The sequence below is a fragment of the Scomber scombrus genome, chromosome 14 (assembly GCF_963691925.1).
Source record: "Scomber scombrus chromosome 14, fScoSco1.1, whole genome shotgun sequence".
NCBI lineage: Eukaryota > Metazoa > Chordata > Actinopteri > Scombriformes > Scombridae > Scomber > Scomber scombrus.
In genome coordinates this window covers 4,752,846-4,780,762 of record NC_084983.1, presented here as the reverse complement: position 1 = coordinate 4,780,762, position 27,917 = coordinate 4,752,846, and the positions used below count along the sequence as shown (strand labels likewise).

The 27,917-nt window shown below is 41.0% G+C and overlaps 1 protein-coding gene across 1 annotated transcript in view; it reads right to left on the bottom strand.

Annotated features, from left to right (window-relative positions):
* dscama (Down syndrome cell adhesion molecule a) overlaps positions 1–27,917 on the bottom strand; it is a 76,416-nt gene that overhangs the window by 17,417 nt on the left and 31,082 nt on the right. The window contains exons 4-11 of the mRNA XM_062433589.1: positions 16,173–16,319; positions 14,540–14,818; positions 12,920–13,195; positions 12,107–12,403; positions 10,535–10,810; positions 8,275–8,553; positions 7,509–7,628; positions 6,711–6,890 (exon numbers count right to left, since the gene is read on the bottom strand). Coding sequence (XP_062289573.1) covers positions 6,711–6,890; positions 7,509–7,628; positions 8,275–8,553; positions 10,535–10,810; positions 12,107–12,403; positions 12,920–13,195; positions 14,540–14,818; positions 16,173–16,319 — 1,854 coding nt within the window. The remainder of the gene's footprint in view (positions 1–6,710; positions 6,891–7,508; positions 7,629–8,274; positions 8,554–10,534; positions 10,811–12,106; positions 12,404–12,919; positions 13,196–14,539; positions 14,819–16,172; positions 16,320–27,917) is intronic.

Here is a 27,917-nt window from a genome sequence, read left to right as displayed (position 1 = left end):
ACTGATATTGGCTGACTGGCTGAGTGTTTCTAAAGTAGACTTTCCAAAGAGCTGTCTGTACTCTCACTAAGAGCTCTCTATATATTAAAGGAGACATGAATTTATGTTGCATCATTAATCATCATAACTGTTTATATTTTCCTGAACCACTTATTAATGTGTAAAAATAATAACTTTGCTTATTTGTACATTATTTTATGCTTAATCAAACAACTTAAGTCACTTTTATTTTAATGCCAGACAAGCTGAGGTTGATCTGAGATTAACATCAAAGAAGGCAGAGATACAAAATTCAACAATGGCTGTATGTGTGTATGTATATGCATGTGTGTGTTTATGTGTGTCAGCAGCACAGCAGATCCGGTCCTGAGGTGCACTTTTGTGCCCCTGTAATCGTTGTGTTTTGTGATGTATTTCTTTAATATCCAGCGAAATGACGGGAAACACGGGGAGGAGTGGAGAGAGAGAGAGGGAGAGAGAGAGAGAGAGAGAGAGAGAGAGAGAGAGAGAGAGAGAGAGAGCAAGAAAAGACAACAAGAATGGAAGAAAGAGAGAGAGGAGAGATGGAGGAAGAAGGGAGTCCCCTGTCTCATTAGGCATCAACTCCCCTGATATCCAATTCAGCTTTAAACACAACACATGACGTCATGCGCACAGTAAACACACACACACACACACACACACACACACACACAAAATAATTAATATCATCTTGAAGCTTAACTTACACGAATCATTTCTAATTCATATTAACATTGATATTTGTGTTATTACCCAGCTGTATCTTATCATTTTATTCATAACTTGCTATGTGCATGTCTGACAGAGGCTAAATCTAGTTCTACTAAATAAGACACAGAGAGTCACTCATACACTCCTCCTAAAACAATAGGATGTAATGTGTTGATGAGGAAGAGGGGAGGATGATGATGATGGTGAGAGTCACAAACATGCCTATTGTTCCTCCTGAGATTATTCCTAGAAATATATGTTGCTGCATCTGACATTAAAGAAATAAAACATGAGCATCAAAGCTTCAGAGAGACCAAAAAGAATACTAGGCGGAGTGTGTGTAGCGCATGTTTGCAGTGTGTCTTTAATGTAGAGGTGAGGAGAGCCCTGTTCCTCCACAGCAACCCAGAGGGCAGTGATGATACGCTTAAGCCTGCAGGGGATTGTGGGGGATAGGCTGGCTGCTGATAGGCTACTCCCGTGAGACAAAAGCCCCCCCTCTCAACCCCCCCCCCCCCCTCTCCTTCTCCCAGGCTCCCTTTCACCTGGCCAGGTTACCATGCCAACCAGCATCGGACAGTCTCTCCTCTCCCTCTCTCCTCTCTTTACCTCGCCTCCCTCCTTCCTCTCTCTCTCTCTCTCTCCAGTCTCCACTCATAGAAAAAAAAGGGCCATTTCTAGTAGCCAGGAATAGAATGTGGACCTGCCATTGATTTTCACAGTATGATGATGATTACACAATCACACCCTGAATGTCGCAATGCAGGGCCAAAAAATCCCCCCATAAAAATAAAAAAAGATACATAAAGAAAATCTTTCTAATGTCTGTGACTGGTGGAGTTAGTGATGTGGAAAACAGAATTAACCAAATGGAAGAGTCAGGAGAATAATAATAACACATAATTACAGCAGGATGGCTACTTCAGCGCAGGGCTATTCATGTGTGATCAAAGACAGAGCGCAGTGACACAATCTCAGAGGTTCAGCGAGATGTGTGAGGTGATGAAAGGAGATTACATTTATTTCATCGTAATTTAAGTTGGATTAATTGGTATTAGAGGAAAAAAGGGACTGAAACATCAAGTCCCACAAAAAAAAAAAGGAAATGATGCTCTCGTTTAGTCCCCAAAAGATCTAAGTGACTGATATTAGAAGATCTTTGATTTGCTGATGAGATTTGTGGTGCTATGAAGTCTCTGCTGTGATGAACTCTCCAGAGGTCACTTTTTATTTCAACTCTTACCACTCACAGTAATGTAAAGTCTCTTTTTTTTTTCTCTGGGTTTTCTGTTGATGAGGTAGGGGGCACTATTCTCTTGGTGCTAACCAGCTGTTTGACAACATTGATTTTTCTCTTTTTACTATAAATAACTTGCTGTTCCTGCTGCTAACAGACAAACCTTTTACCTCTTGTGCACCAGTGGATTCTCTTAGTGTCTGCATCTGAAATCATTTGATCAAATAAATCGTTTTTTCCTATAATTATTACTTTATTCGTATACTTATGACTGCCATTTTATACATTTTTCTTTTTTTTATCCATAGTTTTTTTATTTGTCTTACTGTCTGTTGTTTTATGTGTGTTGTTTGTTGCTGTTTTTATGTATTATCAGCCACTGGAGACACACAATTCCGTTATACTGCCGTGCAATACCAATAAAGGCATTGAATTGAATTTTCAGTGTTTTTATAGAATCAAATCTTTCATCTTAAAAAAAGCACCTTCTAGTGTTTTCTCTATACCTCTCCAGGTGAGCTGGCTTCATCAGACTATCGCCCATGTTGAAAGCACAGGGATGCCAGACTAGACTTCACCCCTCATGTGTCACTGGCTGCCAGGCAGGCCATCGTAGGCCACGGGGCGCCCCGGCCCAATGGGGCCACGAGGGGCCGGACGAGAGAAGACGAGCTGAGATGCGCATAGCTCCCTGCCCCGAGGGCGCACTGTAAATGGGCGCTGGGAAAGAGACGGCTTGATGGGTTGGGGTTGGGGGGGGTGGGGGAAGGGAGAGCGTCGTGGCGATTGCACAAAGATGACTGGTTCACTGGCCGCCTGCAATGTACTGAAATAATTCCCTTAGCTGCACAATTGCCTTGGACATGGAGCATGAGACTAAATGTACGCCTGCAGACTGGGTGGGCTTCTGCGCAGAGGTAGGAGGAGGTAGGAGGAGGTGGAGGGTGTGTGTGGGGGGGGAATGGATGCATGATGAGTAAATAAGATGAAAGAACTACAGATCAGAGGATGTGGGGGTGTGTGTGTGTGTGGGGGGGTTTCCTCATGTTTGTCTGAAGGACGTCGTACTTGGGAGACTGCTCAGTGACCACAAGACCATTTACCACTTCTCTTCAGAGAAGCCTCATTATGTGTTCTGCCCTCATCACTGTGTCTGGCTACATTATGATGTCTAATAGGCTTGATTGGTCTTAATTGGCACTGATAAACATTGAGTGGCTGTTGACTGACTGATAGCATCCGCCGTGGATTGGTAATGAATTGACTGAATTGCATCTGTTTTGAAGGTAAGGATGCTTGAATGGAAATCGTATAAAAAAAATCATTTGCTTAGGCCTCCACCTGCAACCTGTGTCAAGACAGAACAAAAACTGATTACCGCTCCCATAAAGACGCTGTAGAGTGCTTATGAAAGAAAAATAAACACCGACACGAGTGCATCTACTCGCACGTGCAGACTTGCACAACCTTCATCCCGGTGCGGCGAGCGGAAGCAATTTCCACTGGCTGTTAGTGCGGCGGCGGCGGTGTTCATGCGGGATGATGCATGGTGTATTATGACGAGACATTAGCCTATGCACAGACACTCATAACAATGAAAGTGCCAAGCTAGGACATCAAAATAGCTGCAATTCATTTCCCGTGGAGTCCGCCACAATAGGCTGGCAGAGTGGGGATCTATCTAAACCACTGCATTAGCAGCTGGCCCATTATTCTTTTGTAATGGCTTCACTGTGCTTGCACTGTATCTGCGCCTTTACATTATGGCTATGCATTAAAGTGTGCAGCCCTTTGTGTGAGAATGTATGCCTTTGTGAGCACCTGAGAGCTTGTTTGCTCACCTGTGTCACACACAAGTGACCCAAAAGCATCTTCACCGTGTGTCTCTGTTCTTCTGATTGAACCTATTGATTTTCCACTGTTTGTTTACTGATACATCAAGCCACACTCGGACAGCCAATAATACACAGCGAAGATCATACTATCCATCACGTGAGTACTTCAGCGTGCGTCAGCTTGTGTGCCTCCCTAATTGGCTCCTAAGCCTCTTAAGTAGCCACCGCTGCTCAATTGGTGTAGGCTGGCCTGGATAAACAACATAAAATCAGCACAGAGTGTACAGAACATTACAGCGTCAAACATTACCCACCATTACAGCCACAGACATTAGAGTGCACTACACAGGCTGCACCTATTTAGCTTTAAGGGTTAATAAACTTGTTGTCTGCACACTTAAACACCCCCCCACACACACACACACATACACACAATACATGCACACACACAGGAGAGGGGGTGTGGTGTGGCTCCCCGGGCGCCCAGGGAGATTCGGGTTACTACAGAGAGCAAAAACACAGATCAGGACAGCCAAACTATCACAACAACAGCCTGACACTTCAAGAGCTGAGATTGCACCTTAGGGACTGCTGACACACATACACACACACACTCACACAAAGCCCGTCGGACATAAAAATGCACAGATCAATATCTGTTGTATAAAAAGAACCCAAATCTCACAGTGTTTTTCCAGGACTTGCATGTCATTAATGATCTGGTTAATACAGATAATAAAACCAATCTCTGAAATGGGATTTTTACCTAAGATTATAATGCAATATTTGTTTAAAAAAAAATAGCACATAGCATATATTGCATATGCAAAAAAAAGTCCAGTGAAGCTAATTTTGGAGTATTTTTTGGAGAAAGCCAGATGGGGGATTTGTATTAAAAGTTACAATATCAGCACAAGCTGTGTGACCTAACAGGATCATTTTTACAATATCACTATACTCTATTTAATATACTTATACTTAAAAATTTACACAGCTTTAACCAACCAGCAATCTCATAAAATATGAAGTAATATGATCTAAAATACACCTAACTAATAACAATATATAAAAGAAAACATTAAATTAGAAGTAAAACTTTTTGGTGTTTTTTTTAAACACTAGGAAAATCTAATGTAATACATAGTTTAGTGTAGTTTTGATGTATTTAGCTGTTAATGTTCTATCACCTGTATTTCTGTCTAAACAATGCAGTGATCCTACAGACTCAAGTATGCTCCTAACATATGCTGATTTTACAAGAATAACAATATTCTGATTGGCCTGCACGATATATGTCATAGAGTACGGAGGATTCAGTCTAATTTTACAGCTGTATTATAATATTTTCTAATATAAATGCATTGAATAAATGCCATTAAGAAGCTTGCTTTTAACTAAGAACAATTTTAGCAACTTTTAGAGCAGTCAGCAGAAAGATCAGTGAGTAGGTAGCAGACTATTATAGCAAATCTTCAAAGGGATGCGAGCTATTCAATTATAAATAACAGTCGATTGACAGAAGGGGCTTCTGTGTCTCTGTGCATGTATGTCTGTCTGTGAGGGAGCATGATCGGTTGGAGGGGTCATGAGGAGCGGTAGCCTGTTTGGCTGCGGCTGGCAGACAGAGAGACACTCAGCGGGGAGTACTCTGCTCTGGCTTGATAAGAGCCACGGAGGCATAAGCCTCATCTAGCAGTGACTGATCAAAATGAGCACCCAGCCACAGTGGACCAGCTGGAGATCACACATCACACACACACACACACACACACACACACACACACACACACAGAGAGAGAGACGCACACAATCAAATGCACAAGCTCAAACTCACACAAGTGTACATTTTAGTGGATTTCAGATGTACAGTATCTGCTAGACGTCTGCAGACTGTCAAATCCCAGCTTTCAGCATCTCTCTATTTGAGAAGATATGATGAATTCAATCATGACTGTTTAGTTTCAGTGTTGTTTCAACCTGAAGAGGGCAGTGTTCCTATTGAAAAGAGTGTTATATTACTACAAAAACACTGAGAAGTAAGCACTTATTCAAACGTCAGAGAGTTTAGTTGCATGAATTAAAAGCAACTCTGCAATTTATACATATTTCTGTATCGCACATGAAATAATAATGGTCGTGATCTCTTGAAAAAAATGTGTGTGCACGCATGGTAGCTTGAGCATGATAGCTACTAGCTCCAATCCTTTGATAATGTCAGAGGTAATCAGAACATGGCAGCTCAGCAAATATATACAAGCACTGTTGGGGCATAAAGGGAAGGACGTAGACGTATGTATCTCCTGCAAACAATAGACTGAAATAGAGAAAAACGTGCAGTACAGACAGGAGAAGACTAGAGAAAAGAGAGTAGACAGACATGGGAGGGAAGGGGAGGGGAGGGGGGTGTGGACATGGATAACCCATTCCTCCTCCAACCCCCTTTCCTTCATCCTTCAGCCCTCTTTTCCACATGGCAGCTCCTGCCTGCATGCAGAATTCAGGGCTTAATGGAGGGGAGCTAAGTCCTTGGCCACACAGCGGATAAATGCTGTACTTTCTCCAAGAGATGCGGTGGCTCTGTGCGTTGCTTTCGTGGGATTCATTCAGGCAGAAAGCACAGAGCGAGTGCCATGACGGCATCTTGCTGGTGGCCTGACTGTCACACAGACAAAGACGACTCCGGTTCATCTCACTTAACCTTTGTGCTTTAGTGTTAACTTTTTTCACTTTAATGAGCAGACAGGGCAAGCACAAAGAGAATCACTAGATAAAAACGAGCATTACTAACAATTTTTATGGAAATCTGACCTTAAAAGAATACACCACATACAGTACATAACCTTCCATACAGAGAGAATCTAATGCAGACATCACAAAGGTGCCGTTTCCCCCTCCCTGAGACTTACTTTTGACATTGAGATACATGGACTTGCTGACATCGGCCCCGACGTCGTTGCTGACTCGACACAGGTAGAAGCCGCTGTCTTCTTCCAGAACGTGTTTGATGAGCAGAGAGCCGTTGACCAGCACCTCGATCCGAAAGCCTGAGTTGAGGGCGATGGGTTTGAACTGAGGGACCCCGGCGCCTGTCGGAGAAGATAGAGTTAGTGTTGATCAGGGCTGCATGGATGTAGAAGAAACCATACAGTAGACGGCAGGTTAATCTTATCCTCCCTTGTCTGAAATATGGTCATTTTCATGGAATACCAGAAACTAGAAACAGCATATGAGCCTCCATCATGTGTGATAAGTAAGCAACATCATAACTAACCAATATGAAAGCAATGGATATTACCAATTGTTACTGTTATGTACACCCAGCCAGGATGGAATAATGTGGCTTTATGTTACATAATCTTTCACCTATTTCTCACTTCCACAGTAATAAGAAGGTCTTCCTTGAACTGTTACTGTTCCTCATCTCATTCTCTTTTGTTTAGACCTGAGGTGGGTGTTTTTATGCATTCAACCTCAAGGCTATGGACATTATGTTGAGAGAATGAGCTTGCCCTAAGGACTGGAAAAAAAACAACCTATCTTCCGATTCAGCGCGATTGTGAAAAGAAGAAAGAAGGCGAACGTTCAACACTTTCACTGAACCTGAGGAACAGTTGTGTGGTAAGCTTACGCTTCGTTCATCAGGTGTGTGTGTGTGTGTGTGTGCATGTGGTGTACACATGCATATATTCATGCTGTGTGTTTACCTTTAGAGTACTCCCACTGGATGGTAGGAACAGGATAGCCTTCAGCTGAGCAGTTTAGTATCACAGCTTTTCCATAGATGCCATCCTGGTCCTTCGGTTGCACCACAAATTTGGGAGGAACTGCAATTAAAATATGTGTTAGATTCAGATGAGTCATCACAAAATTAAATACATGTCTGGGTCAATGAGGGTTTTTTTTGTGTCCATGTGGTTTAGTCAAATTTAAAGGGGTTCAAATGTGAAAATAAACGTAACTTGCACATATTCCTTTTTTTCTGGACCCAGCATCAAATTTCTGCTTTTAAATCCATTTTGAGAGAATATATAAGAGGATTAAGTGGCGTAACCATAAAATTTTGTGGTTACACCATTTGACATTTTCAGGAGCATTCAGTCTTACTTTTGGTTAAAAAATGGTGCAAATGTCATTTCAAATTACCTAAAACCAACAAAAATACAAAATGTACATTTTAACTAACCTGATGCTACTTTTAAGACATTTTTTAACGATATTTTTGAATTGCTCATTATGCCAACCCTTATTTGTCACTGACCCATATATTAGATTCAGCTGAGTCATCTCAAAATCAAATACATGTTTACTAATCACAGACATCTCTTGAGGTCTTTTGTTGACCAAACTTCAGCTCGAGGAGTGAATATTTGTCACCAAACTTTTGGTTGCAAATGACATAAGACACAAGGATCTCTGCATGTATCTCTAGAGAAATGACACCCTACTCCTTCTTCTCCTCCTCCCGCTCACCTCGGACGATGAGCTGGCTCTGGTGCTCCACAGCTGCGGCCTGGTTGCGTGCGATGCAGGTGTAGTTGCCGTTGTGCATGAGCGTGAGGTTGGAGACGCGGAGGGAGCTGGTGAAGTCTATGTTGTCTATGGTGACGCCCAGACTGGCCGGGATTGGCCGCCCATCCTTCTGCCAGGTGATGAAGACTGGCTGGTCGCCGGACATGACCACGCAGGGGATGAACACTCGCTGGCCGATGGAAAAGCGAGGGAACTCGAACGGGTGGATGGTAGGTGGGACTGTGGAAGAGACATACATAAACATTCATTTTCACCTCAGCAGCTTCACCTCAGGCCTCTGGGTTGCATGCCTCGACAGCAAATGTAGCTCAAAATCAGTCACCGTTTAATGTAAAAATACAACCACTGTTTATCACCTTATTCTTTATATTAAAACATTGTGCTTTTATTTTGCAGGAGTCAGTGAAATACTGGCTGAATTCTCTCTAAAACAACACATATATATATATATATATCATTTTCTCTCTCTCTCTTTTGCTCCCTTGGGACACTGTAGCCATCGTGAGAACCAGATGCTTTGGAAAATTAACGATTTAAAATAACATTGGAATAAGCAGCACTTCAGCGCTTATTTAATTCACAACAAAATAGGCATAATAGGCTCCTGGGGATTCCCTCTCGGCAGCGGTGGAATGCTAAGCAGCCGAGAGGCAAATTAGCCGAGGCGGAATGGCGGCGTAGCTTTGTCTACGCTGTGTGATTTCCCCCTCGCACACTCGTTAGCACGTCAAGACCCGCTAGAGAGAGAGAGAGAGGAGGGGGGGGGTTGCCCATCCGACATTTCAAATTATGCAGTGTCATTGAAAGAAAGAGAGCCATCTGAGGTTATCATCATCTGGCTCAGCTCGGCGCCGCTGTATATTCAGATGAGCTCCAGATAAGCTGGCTGGAATGATGGAGATGCTGCTTTACTATCAGTGATGTGAGTTGCTTTTTTTTTTACTTTAACAGATATGATATACAAATACCCCTCTGCATATCTGTGTTCTCTACAACTAAGATAGGTAGATACTAGCATGGTGCTTTAATATGTCTTTTAAATGTGATGTTTGGCAGATGGAAAGTTGCTCCGGGGTCAACGTGCGGACTGATAAAGTGATTCCATTTGACTGTCCACAGACTGGGAGATTAATGATGTATCTATGAATGTACTCAACAAATACAGCTGTATGATAAGTGATAAAGTGTGTGTGTGTGTGTGTACACCATAAATAAATAGCCGGAGTTGCTAACTTGACACATCGGATTGGTAATAAGCATGATGGAGTACGTGTGACTACATGTACACAGCTACAGTAACTAAATCTGATCATATTTCTATACAGGTCAACGTTTTTTTGTGTCCATGTGGTTTAGTCAATTTTAAAGGGGTTCAAATGTGAAAATAAACATAAATAACTTGCACATATTCTTTTTTTGTCGACACAGCATCAAATTTCTGCTTTTAATCTATTTTGAGAGAATATATTAGAGGATTATGGTAAAAATGTCTAAGTGGTGTAACCATAAAAACTTTGGACCAAATAATTAAACTTGCTTAAAAACAGTAAATTGTCAATAAAACACCATATCAACTAGTTTGGCATGATCTAACATTATAACTTTTTATATTAAATAAAGGTAATGGAATACAATTGATCTAAATGTTACATTTAATCTGGGGAATCATATCAATCAGAAACCATTTACATTTTTTAAATGAAGTAATTATTTGTATAAGTTCACTTAAATACACTGTAGGTGGATAAAATATTTAATATGTATCATTCTTTTGTGGTTACACCATTTGACATTTTCAGGAGCATTCAGTCTTTTGGTAAAAAATGGTGCAAATGTCATTTCAAATTATATAAAACTAAAAAAAATACTAAATGTACATTTTAACAAACTTGATGCTGCTTTTAAAACTATTTTAAAGATATTTTTTAACTGCTCATCTTGCCAACAATTATTTGTCACTGACCCATACATCAAATTCAGCGGAGTCATCTTAAAATCCAATACATGTCCACTACACCACATATCTCTTGAGGTCTTTTGTTGACCAAACTTCAGCTCGAGGAGGATTTGTAAGATATTTTTGTATTGCTCACCTTGCCAACCCTTATTTGTCACTGACCCATACACACAAGGCCCAGGCTTACTATCCGGTGTTGTATGTACTATATAACTGACAAACCAATCAAATCGGGGGTCATACCTTTCACAGTAACATAGACGCTCTGGTGTGTGGAGAGCTGAGGCTGAACCAGCACGTTGCACGTATACTCTCCTTCATCCACATCCTTCTGCACGTCAAACAGCTTCAGGGTGCCGTTGTTCTCAAAGGCCCGCTGGCGATGGTTGTACGGCAGCAAATTGGAGTCCTTGTACCATTTGATGGAGTAGTACGGGTAGCCAATGACACGGCAGTGGATGTACATGTCCCGCCCAGCGATGGCAGTGAGGTTTTTCATTGGTCTGATGCTGGCAGGCCCTTGAACGACACATTGGAGAGACAACTCTCTTAAAATGATTTTGAGGCAGGGGGGGGCTGTATAAAAAATGTGTTGCTGTGCTGCCGTTGTGTGTGTTTTTGAGACACCACAAAGTTTACATGCCTTGATTCATTCTGATAGTAAGAAATACAACTGTTACCAATATTTATTTAGGAGTTTGACACTGCCTGACTAAGATGACCTTGTAGTCACTCAAAAAAAGCCGTCTGTGCAACTCTAACTTTCTCCAACATCCAACATTTTTTGCCTTGTCAGAACCAGGGACTCATTCTTAGATGAATTAGTCAAAGGGTGTTCCCTTCTATTTGAGCCTGTAGCGAATATTACCTTCCGCTCCCACCTCTTCGGTGCCGGCCATGATTGCCTCTGACAAGCACTAGAGTGGAATGTTCCCTTTCTCCACTCATGAAGCTATTATCAAAACCATTACTCATGTTGCCGGCGTTGGCGCTCACTTGTGAAAAACCAACAGAATAACCAATAGGGTTCCATAGCTCAGTGTCTATCAGGGAAATGGACTATTAGGTTTCTCTTTAAAGTACTGTAGAAGACAGTTTAACTAGGCTCTGTAGTGTACTTTGAGCACAAGCATATCCTTGGTTGCTACTCTCTTTAGCACGATTAAGGAGCCAACGATGTGAGAAAACAGTCATTACACTTTCTCAGCAATGGCACCTGTGGAGATTTATCTTCATTGCTTGGCTGCATTCGGCATCCGTGGACCCTCGCTTAAGGGCTAGAGGATCGCCCTATTTAGCCTTACAACATGCAAGAATGAACACAATCAAATTAAACCAATCAGTGTACAGAAAGCCCCCTTCCCTCTCTGCAATACAGAAATACTAATGGCCTTGCACCAAGCACAGAAAGCTTGAGTGCCCTAGTATTACCGCTACATGAATACAGCAATCCAGGAAACCATGTCCCTGTAGAGAGCAGATAGCTCTACAGTCATACACTAGAGTAACAGTAAATCACCCTAATGGTGTCCCAATATAAAGCTATCAGCAGGTGTTGGGTAGGAAGTGGGGCATTAGAAAAGTTAATGCTGACACAAGTGACTGATGATAGGAGGAGCTACTACAGGAAGCCCTATTCTGAGCAAGGAGAAACACACTGAAGACACCAAAATTTTATTGGCAAACTTAGTCAGGCAATGTTTCAACATCTGCACATCCACGTGCCAATTCAGACAACATAGAAAAAACGAATAAATCAAGACATGTTGATGTGTATATGTGATGGTGTGTTGGAAGAGTTGATCTGACAAGCACCTCTTACGTTTATTCGCGCCTGGTAGGAAACGGTCCCGGCCGAGTTGTTGCAGATGCAGCGGTACACCCCTCCGTCTGGGACCTGGGTCTGGCTGATGTTGAGGTGGCTGACCACGTGGCCCTCGGCGTTGCTGTAGTGGGAGATGCGGTGGCGGCTGTCCCGTACCACTGGCTCGTCATCCAGAGTCCACGTCACCCGGGGCTCCGGCGTGCCCTTCACCGTGCACGACAGCGATACGAACTCGTTGATGTTGTAGACTTTCTCGCTGAATGAAGTCAGAATTTTGGGGGTCCCATCTAGGAAGCAAGAGCAGAGAGACAAGGCAATGCAATGTTTTAATGTTCTACAATGACTGCATTCATAATAGATCTTTACAAAAGCTTATCTGAAGCTTTTATTAATGAGTCTGACTGATTTGTCTTTTCAGTGCCATATATTCATGTCTGCCATGTAAAAAGCAGAATTAAGAGTGCAATGCAGATTAAAACAGCTACTTTCTCTGGCTCCACAACATCATTGATCATCAATATTCTCCTTATATTGGAGTGGTCATGTGAGGCAGCCACAGCAGCAGCCCAGCTCATGTAGCAGAATGGAAGCCTCTTTCACAAAATCTAATAAAATGGGCTGAGCCTCGGCTATACTGCAGGATACAGATCATATCAGTTTGGATTCACATGTACATCCACATATACCTGTACACACAACACAAGCAGCAAATGCCTGCAATTTCAGCTGCTTATCCATTCAAAGTACAGTATGATGGCTGCTACCACCCACACATCTCCACTGAGATCAATGTAGATTCTGACCTTCCAGTATGACCTGAACAAAGTCCTGTGCAGACATCTTTCCATGTCGGGCGAAGCATTGATAGGCTCCTCCATCGCTCTTGGCCATGCCGGCCATGACCAGGTTCTCCCTGTTTTGGCCTGTCATGCGGACGCTGTTACTCGGGTAGATGAGCTCTCCGTTGCGATACCAGGACAACTGGTACTCCTCAGAGCCGGTTACACCGCAGGACAGTGAAACCTGGCTCCCAACGCTGCCCTTCACCTTCCGTGGGCTCACCACTACCTTCAGGGGCTCTGTGGGAAAGGGAGGGATAGTCAGTGGTGGGTGAAGTGTTCATATCCTTTACTGAAGTGGATATGTGAAAATACTTGAAAATGTTCTGCAGATAAATGTGAGTAACACTTTATCATATATTAAATTAGATTATTAGATGTGATGCATCAATGGGTAAGTTCTATTTAATAACTTTTACTACTTTATATACTGTTGGGTAGTTTAGTCTATAACAATATCAATGTATTTTACATAGCTCAAAATTGTAATTAAAATATCAAATAGTCTGTGGTTGTGTTTCAGTTTATCGACTAATTGTTTAAGCTCTAATTTTATAAACTTTCGAGATGTTTTTTTATGCAACATCTTAACCTGAAAAGTAAGTATTAACTATAGTTGATGAATAAATACAGTGAGATAAAAAGAAAAACATTTCTGAAGTAGCTTAAACTGGAAATAATAGTAAAGTTAAAGTTTAAAACTAGTTGCATTTAAAGGGGACCTATTATGCTCATTTCCATATCTATATTCTTATTTTTGGACTCCACTAAAGTATCTTTGCATGATTCATGGTTCATAAAAGTACTTATTTATGCTACACCGGGTTCCCTTTATAGAACGCCTCAGTTCAGCCTCTGTTTCTAATAGGCAGTCAGTCTTAGGTCCTGTTTCTTTAAGGTCCCCCCCTTCTAATGACCCCACTCTGATCTGATTGGCCATCTTTCCAGAAGCCTGTTGAGGGGGAACCCATACCAGAATCGTTTTAAGTTACCTCTGATGAAAGCCTAACATTTCCTGTATCATTTTATCTCTGAATTAACAGACCTTTGTCAGCCGTGATAAAAACAGGCATCACAAAAAAACGATATTTGGAGGTGTTTGTTGAGCAGGTCAGATAGAAATAATACAGGGAGGAATATTACAAGCAGAAACAGCCAAGGTGATGATGATGTTTGATGAAGATCTGCAGACTACCAGCACACTTCTGACAGGTAAACTACTTATTTTACCTTGACCTGGTGTGTAATGAAAAAACACTATTATTTGACACTTTAGTCATGTTTAATATGAACATCGGACATTGTGTGACATTATGTATGTCTGAAAATAAGGAAAAGCATAATAGGTCCTCTTTATCAGAGAGTGCAGTGTTACATTATACAAATGTAAGTACTGGAACTGGAACATGTGGTCATGTTTATTTATTGTAATTTCCATAATCAGTTTGGTGCTGATTTGTTCAAAATGCTTCATGCAACGCCATACAAATAGAAGCAGCATGTACAGCTTTTCTCTGTTTTGAGGCATCAGAGCAAAGATAAAAATCGACCCCAATGACTTACGACCAGCTCATAGACACTGACCTTTCACCAGCAGTCTGCCAACCACTTCAGCATTTCCGTAGCCGTTCCACACCTCACACACATATGAGCCCGTGTCGCTGGACTGGGCTCTTTCTATCAGCAGGCCCGTCACACTCTGTCTGAAGCGTGTGTCGGGCTCCAGCGGCCGGTTGTCCTTTAGCCAGCGGTATTTGGGTGCGGGGTGACCGGAGGCCTTGCAGGGTAACTCCACTCGATGAGACGCCATCACCTCACGACGCTCAAAGCTGTCCAGGATGTGGGGCGCTGAGTTGGTGGGATCTGCAGGGGGGGGCAGTAGAGTGTGGTAAGAGATTTGACTTTCTATTGTTACTTGTTCACTTGTCATGGTGTCTGATGGAATAAAAGGGGCTCACAGTGGTGTCATATTGTGTCAATGTGCCTCATGAGCAGATATGGTATCCCCAAAACCTATGGAGTGTTAAATGTTGTTGTAAAACTTAACTTAATCTTTATCAAATCTACTCCAGAGAGTCATTAAACCACAGTTTGAGATTTGTGAGATAATGAGAGAATTAGCTGCTAAATATCATTACTTGTTGTATTTGTGTCAGTTATCAAACCAAACAGCCAATCAAAGGTCACGGTCAGTATTCTGAGTGACCAATCTAAAGAGCAGGAACTTTATATTCCATCCCCGCCTCCAAAGTCTCCAAAGTCAACTTGACGAGCAAGCAAGTGTTGAGCAGTTGTGAGCGCATCAGGAGGGTCAAGCTCGCTGTCATAGCCTCGTCATAGCTGCGTGCTCAGGGGACAACATTTGTGAATGCGGAGCAGAAATGCTCCCACACGAGGATGCTGATACTGTTCGCACCCGTTGTTTACGTTGATGGGCTTTGAGACTAATTAAACGCCATAAAAATACTTTGCATTAACACAACATCACAAAAACACTTTACTTTAAAGGGGCCTCATTTTAGCAGTATATCAATTTGGGGTACTCACAAGAGTCAAATTAAAAAAAGAATCCTCACTTTTAGCCTCAAGTATGGTTAAGCCCCAAAAACACTGGGTACTACAATTCCCATAAAGCAACTCAATAGCAGATTAGAGCACCCCTCCCTGCCTGGTAAATGCAAATGTGTGTTTACTGTTTGTATAAAAAAAAAAAAAGAAGGGCTTTCTGTTGAAGCCTGATATCACTCTGTAAACAGCTGGAGCGCCCCTTTAAATGGTTGAAGATAAGGGAGGGAATTTTCTGTGCTGACCTCCTCCCCCCCCCCCCCCAAACTGTGTTGGCACAGATCTAATGACCTTTACCACATGTCATCCTGTCTTTAATTCATGTGTTTTTTCCTGTCATTCTCGATTCTTTTCACATTTGTTTTTACTAGTGCAATTTATTTCCATATGCTCCGCTGTCTTTCTACAAACACTACTAACTAAAGCCAACAGTTACACTATCAGAAAGACAAACAGAAGAAGAAACAAAAGGGTAAGAAATGGTTCAAAACAATGCATCTGATTGGATTGGGTTTAAAGAGCAAATTAGAGTCATTTTTAATGGCTCGCATTTAGTTTTACTTGTGTCGTGTCAGTCTGGTATAAAGATCCTTTTTTCTTCATAAACAGATAATTACATCCATATCCATCATTTTATTTGAATTTCTCTCACCTGAGACAATGAGGCGGGCACTATTGCTCTGTCGGGTTTCTCCTGTGTATCGATGGCGCGTCATACACCTGTAGTTGTACAGCCCGTCTTCCATTTGCACATCCAGGATATACAGGGCTCCCGTGGATGTGATGAGAAACCGTGACACTGGAAGTAAACAGAACAACATGACATATTAAGTCACATTATTGACGTATGAAGCGTATGAAGGATCTTAATGAAACAATAAAACCAAAATAACCTTTAATACAACAGCCTCACTGTTACTCCAACTCTATGGGTCAATCAATACCAAATATACTGCTTTTATTTGACAGGTAAGTACTGTTTATTGCTTCGGATCAATCAGTATAATGCTGAACTGGAAAAGAGATCTGTAGCTTGTAGATTCACTACAAAACTGGACAGAGAGTCCCCATTCAGAAACAAAAGTTTCATAAAAACTAATATTTTACAGCACAAGAGAGTGTAAACAAACTATATGTGAACTTTTGTACAATATAATTACAATTATACACATTCTTAATGACAAAACAAGTGAACGCATTGGCTCTCGCTGATGAGCCGGCATCAGTGAAACAAATACCGACTTGTTTGACCTTTTGAAAATGCCAAAACACACTTGAAACGCACTGTTCCACCACATAATGCCAAAATCTAGTCAGTAGTGTCTGAGCCACCGTGTGTGCATGATGAAAGGAACAAACAAAAATCAATTGCGTTCCCGATTTCATCTCGGGAATCAACCGGCATTTTTCAATAATATCCTACAGTCACTGAGAAACTGTGAAGAAGAAAGCGCGCTGTGTGTGTGTGTGTGTGTGTGTGTGTGCAGTCATTCTTATGCACTTGAATCACTACCTTACACATTCTAAAAGAAGAAAACAAAGAAAATCCAATATTGAAGTCTCTTAGCAAATATTTGCAAGTCAAGTGAGGTACGCTGCCCTGTGTGATTGTAGTCACCAAACATCTGCTGCAGCCCATTTAGCTCAGCACAGCTCTGAGGCGCTGTGACAAGGCTGTGTGTTGTGTAGCTGTGTAACACAGCTCGTTATCATGTAGCTCATCGCTCTCCCTTCTCTCTCTCTCTCTCTCTCTCTCCCTCTCTCTCTCTCTCAGGGGAACCTCTCTGTCTCTCTCTGTCTCTCTCTCACTTTTCCTCTCCCTGCTCCAGACTGAAGCGTGGGGAGCCAGGGATCACAGAGCGCTTTGATAAGGCATGGCTGCGCAGGTCGGATGTGCTAATATCATGCTAATGTTATGCTAATTTGCGTGAACACATGGAAGTGGAGAGAGGTAGTCAGTGTTTATGAGGAGTGATGTGCGCTGTAGCCGATGGCTGCCGGGGCATTTCATGTGTCACCGTTGATGGAGAAGCCTGTCTGGGACGGGATCAAATGGGGCTGCTGTACAGTGGGGGGGGGGATTCTGGCAATATCAGTAGAGGTATTATAATGCAGACTTTATGGGGTGTTGAATTACTCTCATTTAGTCCTCTCATGACAGTTTAGTACAGATAAAGACAGCTTGCACAGGCCCCTGTATAGTGCAAGATAAAATCCTGGAAAGAGGTGTAAAAATGCAGCCTGAGGTCAATGTTTTAAAGGTGTTAGATGCAACATAGAACACAGAGTTATTTCTGAGTTATTATCAGTTGAGTTTAATCAATAAAATGTCAGAAAAAACTTCAATTGTGTGTTTAATCCAGCCAACCATCAAATGAGAGTCATTTTTATCATATATCAAAAAACAAACAGCAAATCCTCATATTTGATCATATGTTTGTCATTTTGGCCTGAAAAGTGACTGAAATGATTAAATGATTATCAAAATAATGGCTGCAAACATCATCAAAATTATATTTGGTCACTTCTAGTTTCTAAATGTATGTTTGGAAGCTTACAGAGAAACTGATCTGCCACTTTAAGGGAGAAAAAAATAAGTCTTTAAGCACAAAATGAGCTAAATGAGTTTCAACAAATGACTTCCATTGTTTACTTGTTCAATAAGAAAGGGATGAATGAGAGGACTGAGAAAAATGGGGGTAGAAAAAAGGGAAGGAGACAGAGCGGGATACACAGAGGAGGTACTGTATAGTGAGCAAGTGTTGACCTAGTTAGAAATGAGAGACCATGGATTTGATATCCTAAAGGGGGGTTTTCTGCTCCTGGTTGAAATAGACTAGTATGTGACAGACAATCATCCACTAGTAAATATTACCAAATTTGAATTTCGCTGGTTGCAACTGCCGTTCATCTTCAAGGAAAGAAACAATTCAGAGAAAGCAGATATCAAAGGAAAAAAGGGGAAAGCAGGCTGTCTCTCATGTCTCTCCTCTCCCCCTTTTTACCCTTCTTCTTCTCCCCCAGCTGAAAGTTGCCCGGCATCAAAAGTTGACAAGGCAGGCTTATGAATGAGAGGAGCTTTCATTAGAACAGACTGCCTGTCACTGTGACAAAAGGCCAGCATTGGGAGAGGGGAGTATACCCGTGTTTTAAATTCATGTTAAAACAGACACACACGTACTCACACGCCTGTTTACATGTGTGTGTGTGTGAGAGTCTAGTCTACCAGCAAACCAGCCAGCTCTAGAAGTGCAGAATGTGGTTTATTGATATGTATGTATGATATTGGAGTCATTACAAATTACAAAGCTGTTTTTTTCACAGTAGCTACAGTACCAACATCTTGGTTTTGTTCTTTATTCTATCTGTACACATACATCATCTCCAGGCTTTGGAAATTAAATAGCTACTACTACTTCCTGACTAAGAAACTTAGCTTGCCACAACCTGAAATGTTGCCAGTGTTTTTTATGGTATAGATAGATTATGCATCATGCAGTTTGCAAACACAGCTGTGCATGTGTTTTTCAGATGGTGCACATTCAGACAATTGCAATTAAAACAGAAGGTTGTAGAAGTGGCCATTAATCTAAAATCTAAAAATACCATAGTAATTGATTATGCTCTTGATTATTGGTTAGATTTCATTTCTTTCTTCCCTGAGCCAGCTCATGCTCACCACCAACAAACAGAATTGATTGTCTCACACAGTGCTGCAGGCCTGCAGCACAGTACTGTACTGTATGTGCGTGTCCTTGTAAGCTGAGGGCATTTCTGTGTATGCTCGTACCACTGCAGCTCTCTCGAATCACACACTGCCTCGCGTGTCTGTATATTCAAGTCTCTGTGTGCGAGCCTGTGTGTTTTCTATGTGCATGCAAGTGAGTGCGAATGTGTTTATGCAGCATACAGCTGCATGGAGGAATGGTCAATAATAACGATCGAAGGAGCTCCACTACGCTTTTTCCCTGCTCCTCTCTGCTCCACCTACTGCATACTAACACCGCCTGAGAGACAGCCTCCACTGTTCTTGCACTGTGTGTGTGTTTGTGTGTGTGTGTGTATGTCTGTGAGTGAGCATGCTAGACATACGAGCATGCGTTTGTGTCCACACCTGGGTGTATGAGTGTATATGTCTAAAACTATGGCTTCACTTGACTCCAGGTGGCTCGCTGGACCATCAGTCTTCTCCTCTTCCCTTCCTCGGCCCGCCCAGCTGCTTTGGCATCGACGGTGCCAGAAACACAAGTCTCTTTCTGTGGATCCACACTCAATAGCTTCAATTAATCCCCATATAAGCCACACCGAGCCTGCAAGTAGACTCTTTGTTCACCCAAATTGGGAGGCTTTGCAGTTTTTCACTGAAACCTAAATTGCTTGCAAGACATAATAGAAACAGTGAGAAAAGGGCTGAATCATGTCCATAATATCACAATGCTATTGTTACACTTTTTTTTATCAAGGACAGAAGTGGCGTGAGTGTGTCGCCACCGGACACACAGGTTAACGTGTGACAAGGACTAAGAGGGACGGATTTAAGATAAGGTGGAACACAATGACACATAGCTGAGCACTCTGACCTACGCTCGCTGGGCGACCATCTGCCCAAAAACACGCGCTTCATCTGAAAAGAGTTACCTTGGCTCCCTGAGTCATTTCAATATTCTATAATTGAGACACGAGTGCAGGAAAGATGAGATGGGAGGAGGGAGAGAAGAGATGGAGTGATAGAGAGAGCAAGCATGAGAAAGAGACAGAGAGAGAGAGAGAGAGAGAGAGAGAGTGAAAATAAAAGATCAAGAGGGGAAAAAGCACCTCTGGGATACAACCACTCTCTGTCATCTAAAATGACTTACAAATTAGCTTACAGCTATGCGCTCCTAGTGAAGGAAGAAAAAAAAGACAACTTTCATATGCTAATTCAGATCATGGCTAGGCAGAGCAATTATCCAAAAAAAAAAGAAAAAAGAAAAAAGAAAAAAAAAAGTCAGCCGTGTCTGTCTGACAGATCTCAACAGGAACCCTCTCTCTCTTTCTCTTACACTGTCTGTCTATCCTCAAATCTAAATCAAACATGCTTTAGAAAGTGTTGTAAAATCAAGTTGTGCATGTGATATGATGTAAAGACATTGTGATAATTAAAAATGAGAACACTGACTTGAATATATCTATGCATACCTTCGCAGCTCTGCAGGCAGCACAATCCTCCAAGTACAGTATATTATTTTAACAATAGACAATGTAACAAATCCCATCCCCCCAACCTCCAACTCCACACTTGTATTTTTCTCCTTGAACGCCTCAACCTGCGCTCTTCTGACTCCTCCGAAGAACTTTGAGTCGTCTGACCTATCAACACCCGGCAGTCTGGAACGCCACTTACGGGAAAGCCACGGAGTCAGCTAAACAATGCAGATAAAAATTTGCTTCCTCATCACTCTGCTGGCAGCGTGGAGGCAGCGTCCCCACTGTGCAACTGTCTTGGAGTGTATTAGTGAGTGGAGTTTGGTCCCAGGAGAAAAGCTACAGTGTCACCCTGACCTTGGCCACTCAAAGTCATGCAGCTTGACAAAAAAAAAAAAAAAAAAAAAAAAAAAAAAAAAGGATAATCCATGCTGTTTGAATATAACATGAGCACACTAACAAATCGGCCATCTGCATTGAGGATTGATTTTAAAAAATAGAGTGTCGGGTGAGCTTCTTACTGTTCCTGCTTAATTATTGTGCTTTTATCACACTTCAAATACTTTTGCTTTTGAATGTATAACTTCACAAGGTATTTCAACTTCAACCAAACAGTTGGAGATGTAAGCTGATGTAGCTTTAGATGTTATTTATTTCATAACCTACATATATGCCCCTAAGTGTTACATTATCTACAACAAACTAAAGTTAAGGGTTGGCAAGTTGAGTAATTCAAAAATATCTTTAAAAAACTCTCAAACTAGTTTTAAAAGCAGCATCAGGTTTGTTATATGCATTTTATATTTTTGTAGGTTTTATTTCATTTGAAATGACATTTGCATAATTGTTTACCAAAAGTAAGACTGAATGCTCCTGAAAATGTCAAAAGAATGATAAATATTAAACATTTCATCCAGCCTCTATTCAACAAAACAAAGCTGCTGTTTGCTCAGACATTAATTCTGTTATTGTGATCACAGAGGAACAAATATACAGATACAAATACATGTGACTGGCAGATGTTGAGCTGATATAATTTGGAAAAAAACATATGAAAATTCATCAATAACCATCTGTGGCTGCAACACTGCCACATATGCGACGCCAAATTGTTTCCCCCCACTACTAAAATGTCACACAGTGATCTGGCGCTAGGAATTACGGGTGTAGTCTGTGAGTAATAATGAGTGTATGATGAGCCCAGGAGGGCTCTGTGTTGTAATTAGACCCGGTCAGAGTTATTGGCAGAGTGACTCCAGTTTGATCAGGCTGGGATAAGCATCTTTATGGAGAGGGGGGATCCCACCAATTTAGAGCCCCTCTAATAAAAATCATTTGTCATTCTTACAGGAGGCACACTGACAGCTGCCGGGGGTTGCCATGGCAACACACCGGCCACCATTGGCTTAGCAAGCAATATTCCCAGTACTGTAAATGGTGGAGAGGTTGGAAACAATGTCCAGGCTTAGACGCATGCAGGGAATATGATGCAGGATTTATTAAAGACAAATCTTGATCTTTATCCTCATCCTCTTCTTACTTATTCTTGTATGCAATCTATCTATCTAATATTCTCATTCAGATTTCATATAATGCCGTTTATTATTGCCTCATCTGTCATGCATGTATCCTCTGTTGCTCTTTTTTCCCTGTTAAATTGCATTTTGCTGCTATGAGTTTTTCCTTGTTTAAATCTTTGTCTTGTACTGAGTTACACTTGTGAGTATCTTATGAGTATCTGCATACAGAGGTATGCTCATCTGTTTATTTTTTAGCAAAGATAAGCACATAAATAGGAAGTAGATATGAAGATATGAACACATAAATAAGAAATAGATATGATTAGAGCTGAAACTATTTGTTGATTTATTATTATTTAGTCTATGTAAAAAAATTGAATCTGCACTCATTTTAATAATCTTTTTATTATCTTTATCGTCATTTATTAAGCAAAATACCAAAGATTCTCTAGTTTCAGCTGATAGTAAACTAAATATAACTGTCAGTTGAACATAACAAGACTTTTGAAGGCATCTGGAAGACATTAGGAGATTGTCAGACATTAGGTCTGTTTTTTTTTTTTTTTAACTTTCCAATGTTTTATAAAACAAACAATTCATTGAAAAATAAGGAAAATATTCTGGTGTAATCTGTTGCTAGGGATGTCATGGAGTGGGCTTATATAGCTTCTGGGTCAGGGGACAGTCATGTATGTTTGTTCATTTTACCCTGCCAGTGTTAAATAAAGAAACTAAATGTCAATCTCAAAGCAGTCAGGCTTTATTCTCTGTAAAAGAACCCAACGTGTATAAAATTACAAAATGTAGTCTAGTTAGTGCAGATATTTACTGATCCTACAGACATCCAGGGTAAGCTAAATCAAACTAAGCTGATCATGTGACATACTGTATCTTAAAACTGCAAACAGACACATAAACAGGCATGTATGAATAAGTTTGACTCAGTCTCATCAAAACACTGTAAAGTACATTTGGCCTTCATAAGAACGCAAACATAGGAATACAGGAAAACACACACAGAGCATGGACCTGCCCTAGTTTCTCATCACACCTGGACTATAAACTTCAAGCAGCCTGATCCGATCGCTACAGAGTTGAGTCAGAATCGAAAGCCGAGCTATTTTTTTTTTATTGCCGCTCCTAATCAGCGGCAGCATCCCTCTGCTCATTAACTAGACACACGCTAGCCTGAGGCTAACGGCCTCATATGTCAACCACAGATAAAGATGTCATCTTCTGCTTGACTGAATAAACCGCTATTAAAACTAGATGCAACAATATTCAAATGAGGAGACAACAGGGAAGCTTAAGCCCTGAGGCGCTTGGCCTCATCGCTGCTCCACATTCCTCTGTCGTGTTAAAAGGAATAGAGATTTTAGATACTGTCTGTCTTCAGAGCAATGCTCCACAAGAGATTCGACATGGCAATGAAACAAAATGTTATGATAGTTGGGATGGCTGCTGTTCACCAGTGTGAGGGCTAGTGTTGAAAACAGAAGGAGAGGAGCACTCTTGAATGGCATTAGCTCCATATTTGGAAATTATTTTTGCTTGACGCTGCGATTATTGATCATTTTCAACATCGATTAATCTTCCAATCATTTGTTCTGTTAATCATTTGGTATAAAATGATAAAAGATTGCATGATGCATCACAATATATCACTAGAGCCTATGTGATGTTATAAAATGTCTCCTGTTGTCTGACTTATTAAACTTACTATAATGTTAGACAGGGAAACGCAGCACATTTAAGAACCGGGAACCAACAAATCTGTTTGTTTGTGCTTGAAAACAATATAAATCAACACAGCAGCAGAATGATTTTCTAGTGGGTAACGAATGGATTAAATTGACTTCTTATTGCAGCTCTAATTTTGCTGTTCATGTAAATTGCTTTTGCTTGATTTAACCTAAAAAAAATATCACAGTAGACATATCGGGGACATCTGTCACATCAGCCCGATATGAAAGCAATGATTCTGTGCTATTTAAAGTCATTGTCAGCAGCTTTGCCCGTTCCAAACAATCGCTTCTATCCAAAACTTGCAGGCGCACCTGGCTGTGCAGACGCACCAATGAAACTCTATCTCATCAAATATACGCACAATCAAACAATGGAGGGCGTAAGAATAGGGTTCATGTGTACGGAGCTTATTTTGCAGACGCTGACACACTATGACAGGACGTCTCTATTCTCCGGCAGACTGTTTCGGAAGGCAGCTGCGTGAGCACTTTTTTTTTTTCTTTCTACGAGACAAATGTTTGTCTGCCGAAGTCAAAACTGAGGAGGGACATCTCCGTCACAATAGCTTTCAGATCTGTGCCTGTGTGTTTCTATCTATGCTGTGTGTGTGTGTGTTTGTGTGTGTGTGTGTGTGTGTGTGTGTGTGTGTGTGTGTGGCGTAATTAGGCAGTACGGGAATCAAGCTATTAAACCCCTGATGGTTGTGTTTTTACAATGCTATCATTGGCCTCTCTCTGGCCAACACTAAATGAGCCAGTGTTGAGCCTCAGCTGTATAATCATGAATATTCATCTCTCTGTCTGCGTCTCTGTGTGGAACCTCTGTGTGTGTGTGTGTGTGTGTGTGTGTAGGACTGGCAGGCATTAAGGAAGCTATTAGTATCTACTCAATCACAATACGTGTCTGGATAATAAGTCAAGCTGACAATTCTATTCATCGCAAGAGCCGACAAAACAGCCCTTTGTTTTGGGAGCGAAAAAAGAGGCGGACTTTACACCAGGTCAGTGTTATCTTGGTGGACACACACACACTCTTTTAGCACACACATACACACACTAGCTTCCCCTTTCACTCAAAAAAAAAAAAAAAAAAGGCCAAAGTTTAATACCCCTGTTGCCACCTTAGGGAAGAGAAGTAACAACTCCAACTAACACTCTTTTCAATGCTGCTGACACACACTCAGAAATGATATTTGCACACTATAATCTACACACACACACACACACAGGGCCATTTTCAGCGTAAAGTCATGTGGTTTTTCATGCAAATGCGCACATCTCAACACGATTATTAATTACATCCCCTAAGTGAGAACGAGTCAACCCCATCAAGCCCCCTTGCTAAACTGTGATAACCTGTGTGTAAAAGAGTTACTCCCATAGTGCCATTCCCCTGAGACTTCATAGCGTCACATTTCCCCGCTTATGGAAAAGGACTTAAATACAGTGCTCATTGGTGTTTCATGGTAATTTGCAGTGGCAAGTGGAGCAGGCAACGCTGCTCTGTGAGTAAAGCAGAGGGGGCAAGAGAAGGATTAGATAATCAAACAGTGTGCCACTTTAAATAATCTCTGGCTCCTCTGGGGGAGGTGAGACTTAAAGCCGGAGCCCTTCTGCTTTAATTGTCTGATTTTCCCGTCATTACAGTTGAGGGCCTCGGTAATTCAGGCTTATTAAATATTCAGGAGCCACACTGAGGAGGAGAGAGGAGGGAAGGAAGCAGCAAGGAGAGAAAGATGAAGGTAAAGAGGAAGAGAGGAGAGTGGGGCATATGCAGACACAGAAGACACAGAAGACACTGACATATATTTTTATCCCCACAATGAAGAAAAAAATAATTTCTTTATTAAGTAAGTCTGTGCAGGTAATGATCAGATGTCTTCTCATTATATTTTAAATAAATCTTTACATAATGTGCAGAAATTAAATCTCCAAATTAGCACTTGACAAGATAATTCATTACCAGATCTCAATGTTTACCTTTCTATTTTTGACTTTATATCACTTGAAAGTGGAAATAAAAGGGTTAGGGTCACAACAGACAGCAAAGCAGAATCTAAAGAACCAAAACTTGTTGATCTCAAAACTATTTTAGTTGAGTAACTTAGTAAAAAAAGAAGAAGCTAAGCCGGAATCAAAGTCAAATTTGACCCGTTTTGACACCCCAAATGTTGTTTTCTTTTACCCTGAAATTTGATAGATTTTCCTAAAGTGGCACAAAATGCACAAAAATGACATTGACCTGTAACTATTGACATGTCTTTTAGTTAAATTTATTGTTAATAGTTTTAATAAGATAGTAGTTATGATGATTTCTTTTTATGATGTAGCAGTGAAGACTGATGGCTCTAATGGTTATACAATAAACCCCACACTTCCATACAGTTCTTGTCATTTTTACTTAAAAATATTTTCACAAAATAACATTTCCATCATTATTGCTATGTTATATTTTCATGTCTTAGGTAAAATAGGACATGATATTGTGTGATAGGAGATGTTTAGTGGTGTAAAAGCTAAAAAATACACTCTCTCTGCTCTCTGAAGCATGAATCAAGGTTTAATCACATTTATTGATCAGTCAGATCGACTATTGATGCTTTCTAAACACATCTGTGGTTCAACATTTGGTATAGACACTTTTTATGAGGAGATTCTTAGACCGGGTCAAAACTGGCTCAGGGTGTAGAATATGAACAGTATGTAAGGGTTACAGATGAACCTGCTTCTGAGTGGAGCTCTCCATGGTGCTGAATGCTGCTGAGCAACAGATGAAAAGCTAAACCAGGAAGCTGGAATTACTCAACAACTTTTATTACAGTTACACCAATCATTCAATAGAAATCAGAACTCTTTGAAAGCTCCATGAATGAGGATGGGAAGTCATTTTAGACAATTTTACTCACAAATTAAGAAAAACATCCTCTATTCTGCGTTAAAGTGACAGTACTGATCTATTAATGGACTAAGCCGTTATTTGAATCACTAATGGAGTCTAAAATAAAAAAAATAAAAAAAGGAAATTCTGACAGGTTAAAACCATCCTGATGGGCTCTGTGTGTGAAAGTCTATCAAGGAAAAAGACTGGAAGCCACATAAGGGTGATTATGTAGAAAGAAAGAGAAGAGACAGAGTGCTGCTCTCTAATGAGTCGCCCTGTCTGATCGTGACCCGCAGCTACAGCTTCCGTCCACAACACCGCACAAACATCTTGACATGACATTTGCTCGGGTCGGGAGTCTGTAAAACCAGATTTTTCATAAAGTGAGGGTCTGCCAATGGAGCGAGCTCATTCCACTAATCTCTGATGCGATGTAGTTCATTATTTCAACCAGCTGCCACAATTCCTACATATTAAAAACACATGAAACTATATGAAAAAGCTCTGGAAACAAGTGTAATCATGATTATTTTTAAACCCCTTATTAAAACAAGGTGCAGAAGTCAAGATTAGATGTGTACCGTTGAGGCGCCGCACACCTCCTTTTCTGATTAGACCTTTTCTGAGCATTGTGTGGGCATGCATACAGTTTGCTGACATCTCTCTCACTCTTCTGTTAGTTTTACAGCTTTATCGTTCTTATTAATACTCAGAGTTTCGTCACTTCATGTAAAAACCCAACGCAGCTTTGCAACGACTCCAACAACTCCTGAGTAGGTCTAATCAGTATCTGTATGCAGGGGATTTCATCTATAATCATGCATCATCATTCAATGTAATGTAGTAGAAGTGTAAAGCAACATAAAATGGAAATGCCTCAAAACTGTACTTAACCCTTACATACAGTTCAGGGTCAAATTTGCCCCTTTTTTTAAATTTTTTTTTTTACATTTGAGAGCTGTAAAAACACCATAAAACATTTCTTTAAGCCAGACTTTTCCTAATGTGACCCACAGTATTCAAAAATGGAAATAAAACGCATAATTTTTAAAAATGTTGTGCAGTTG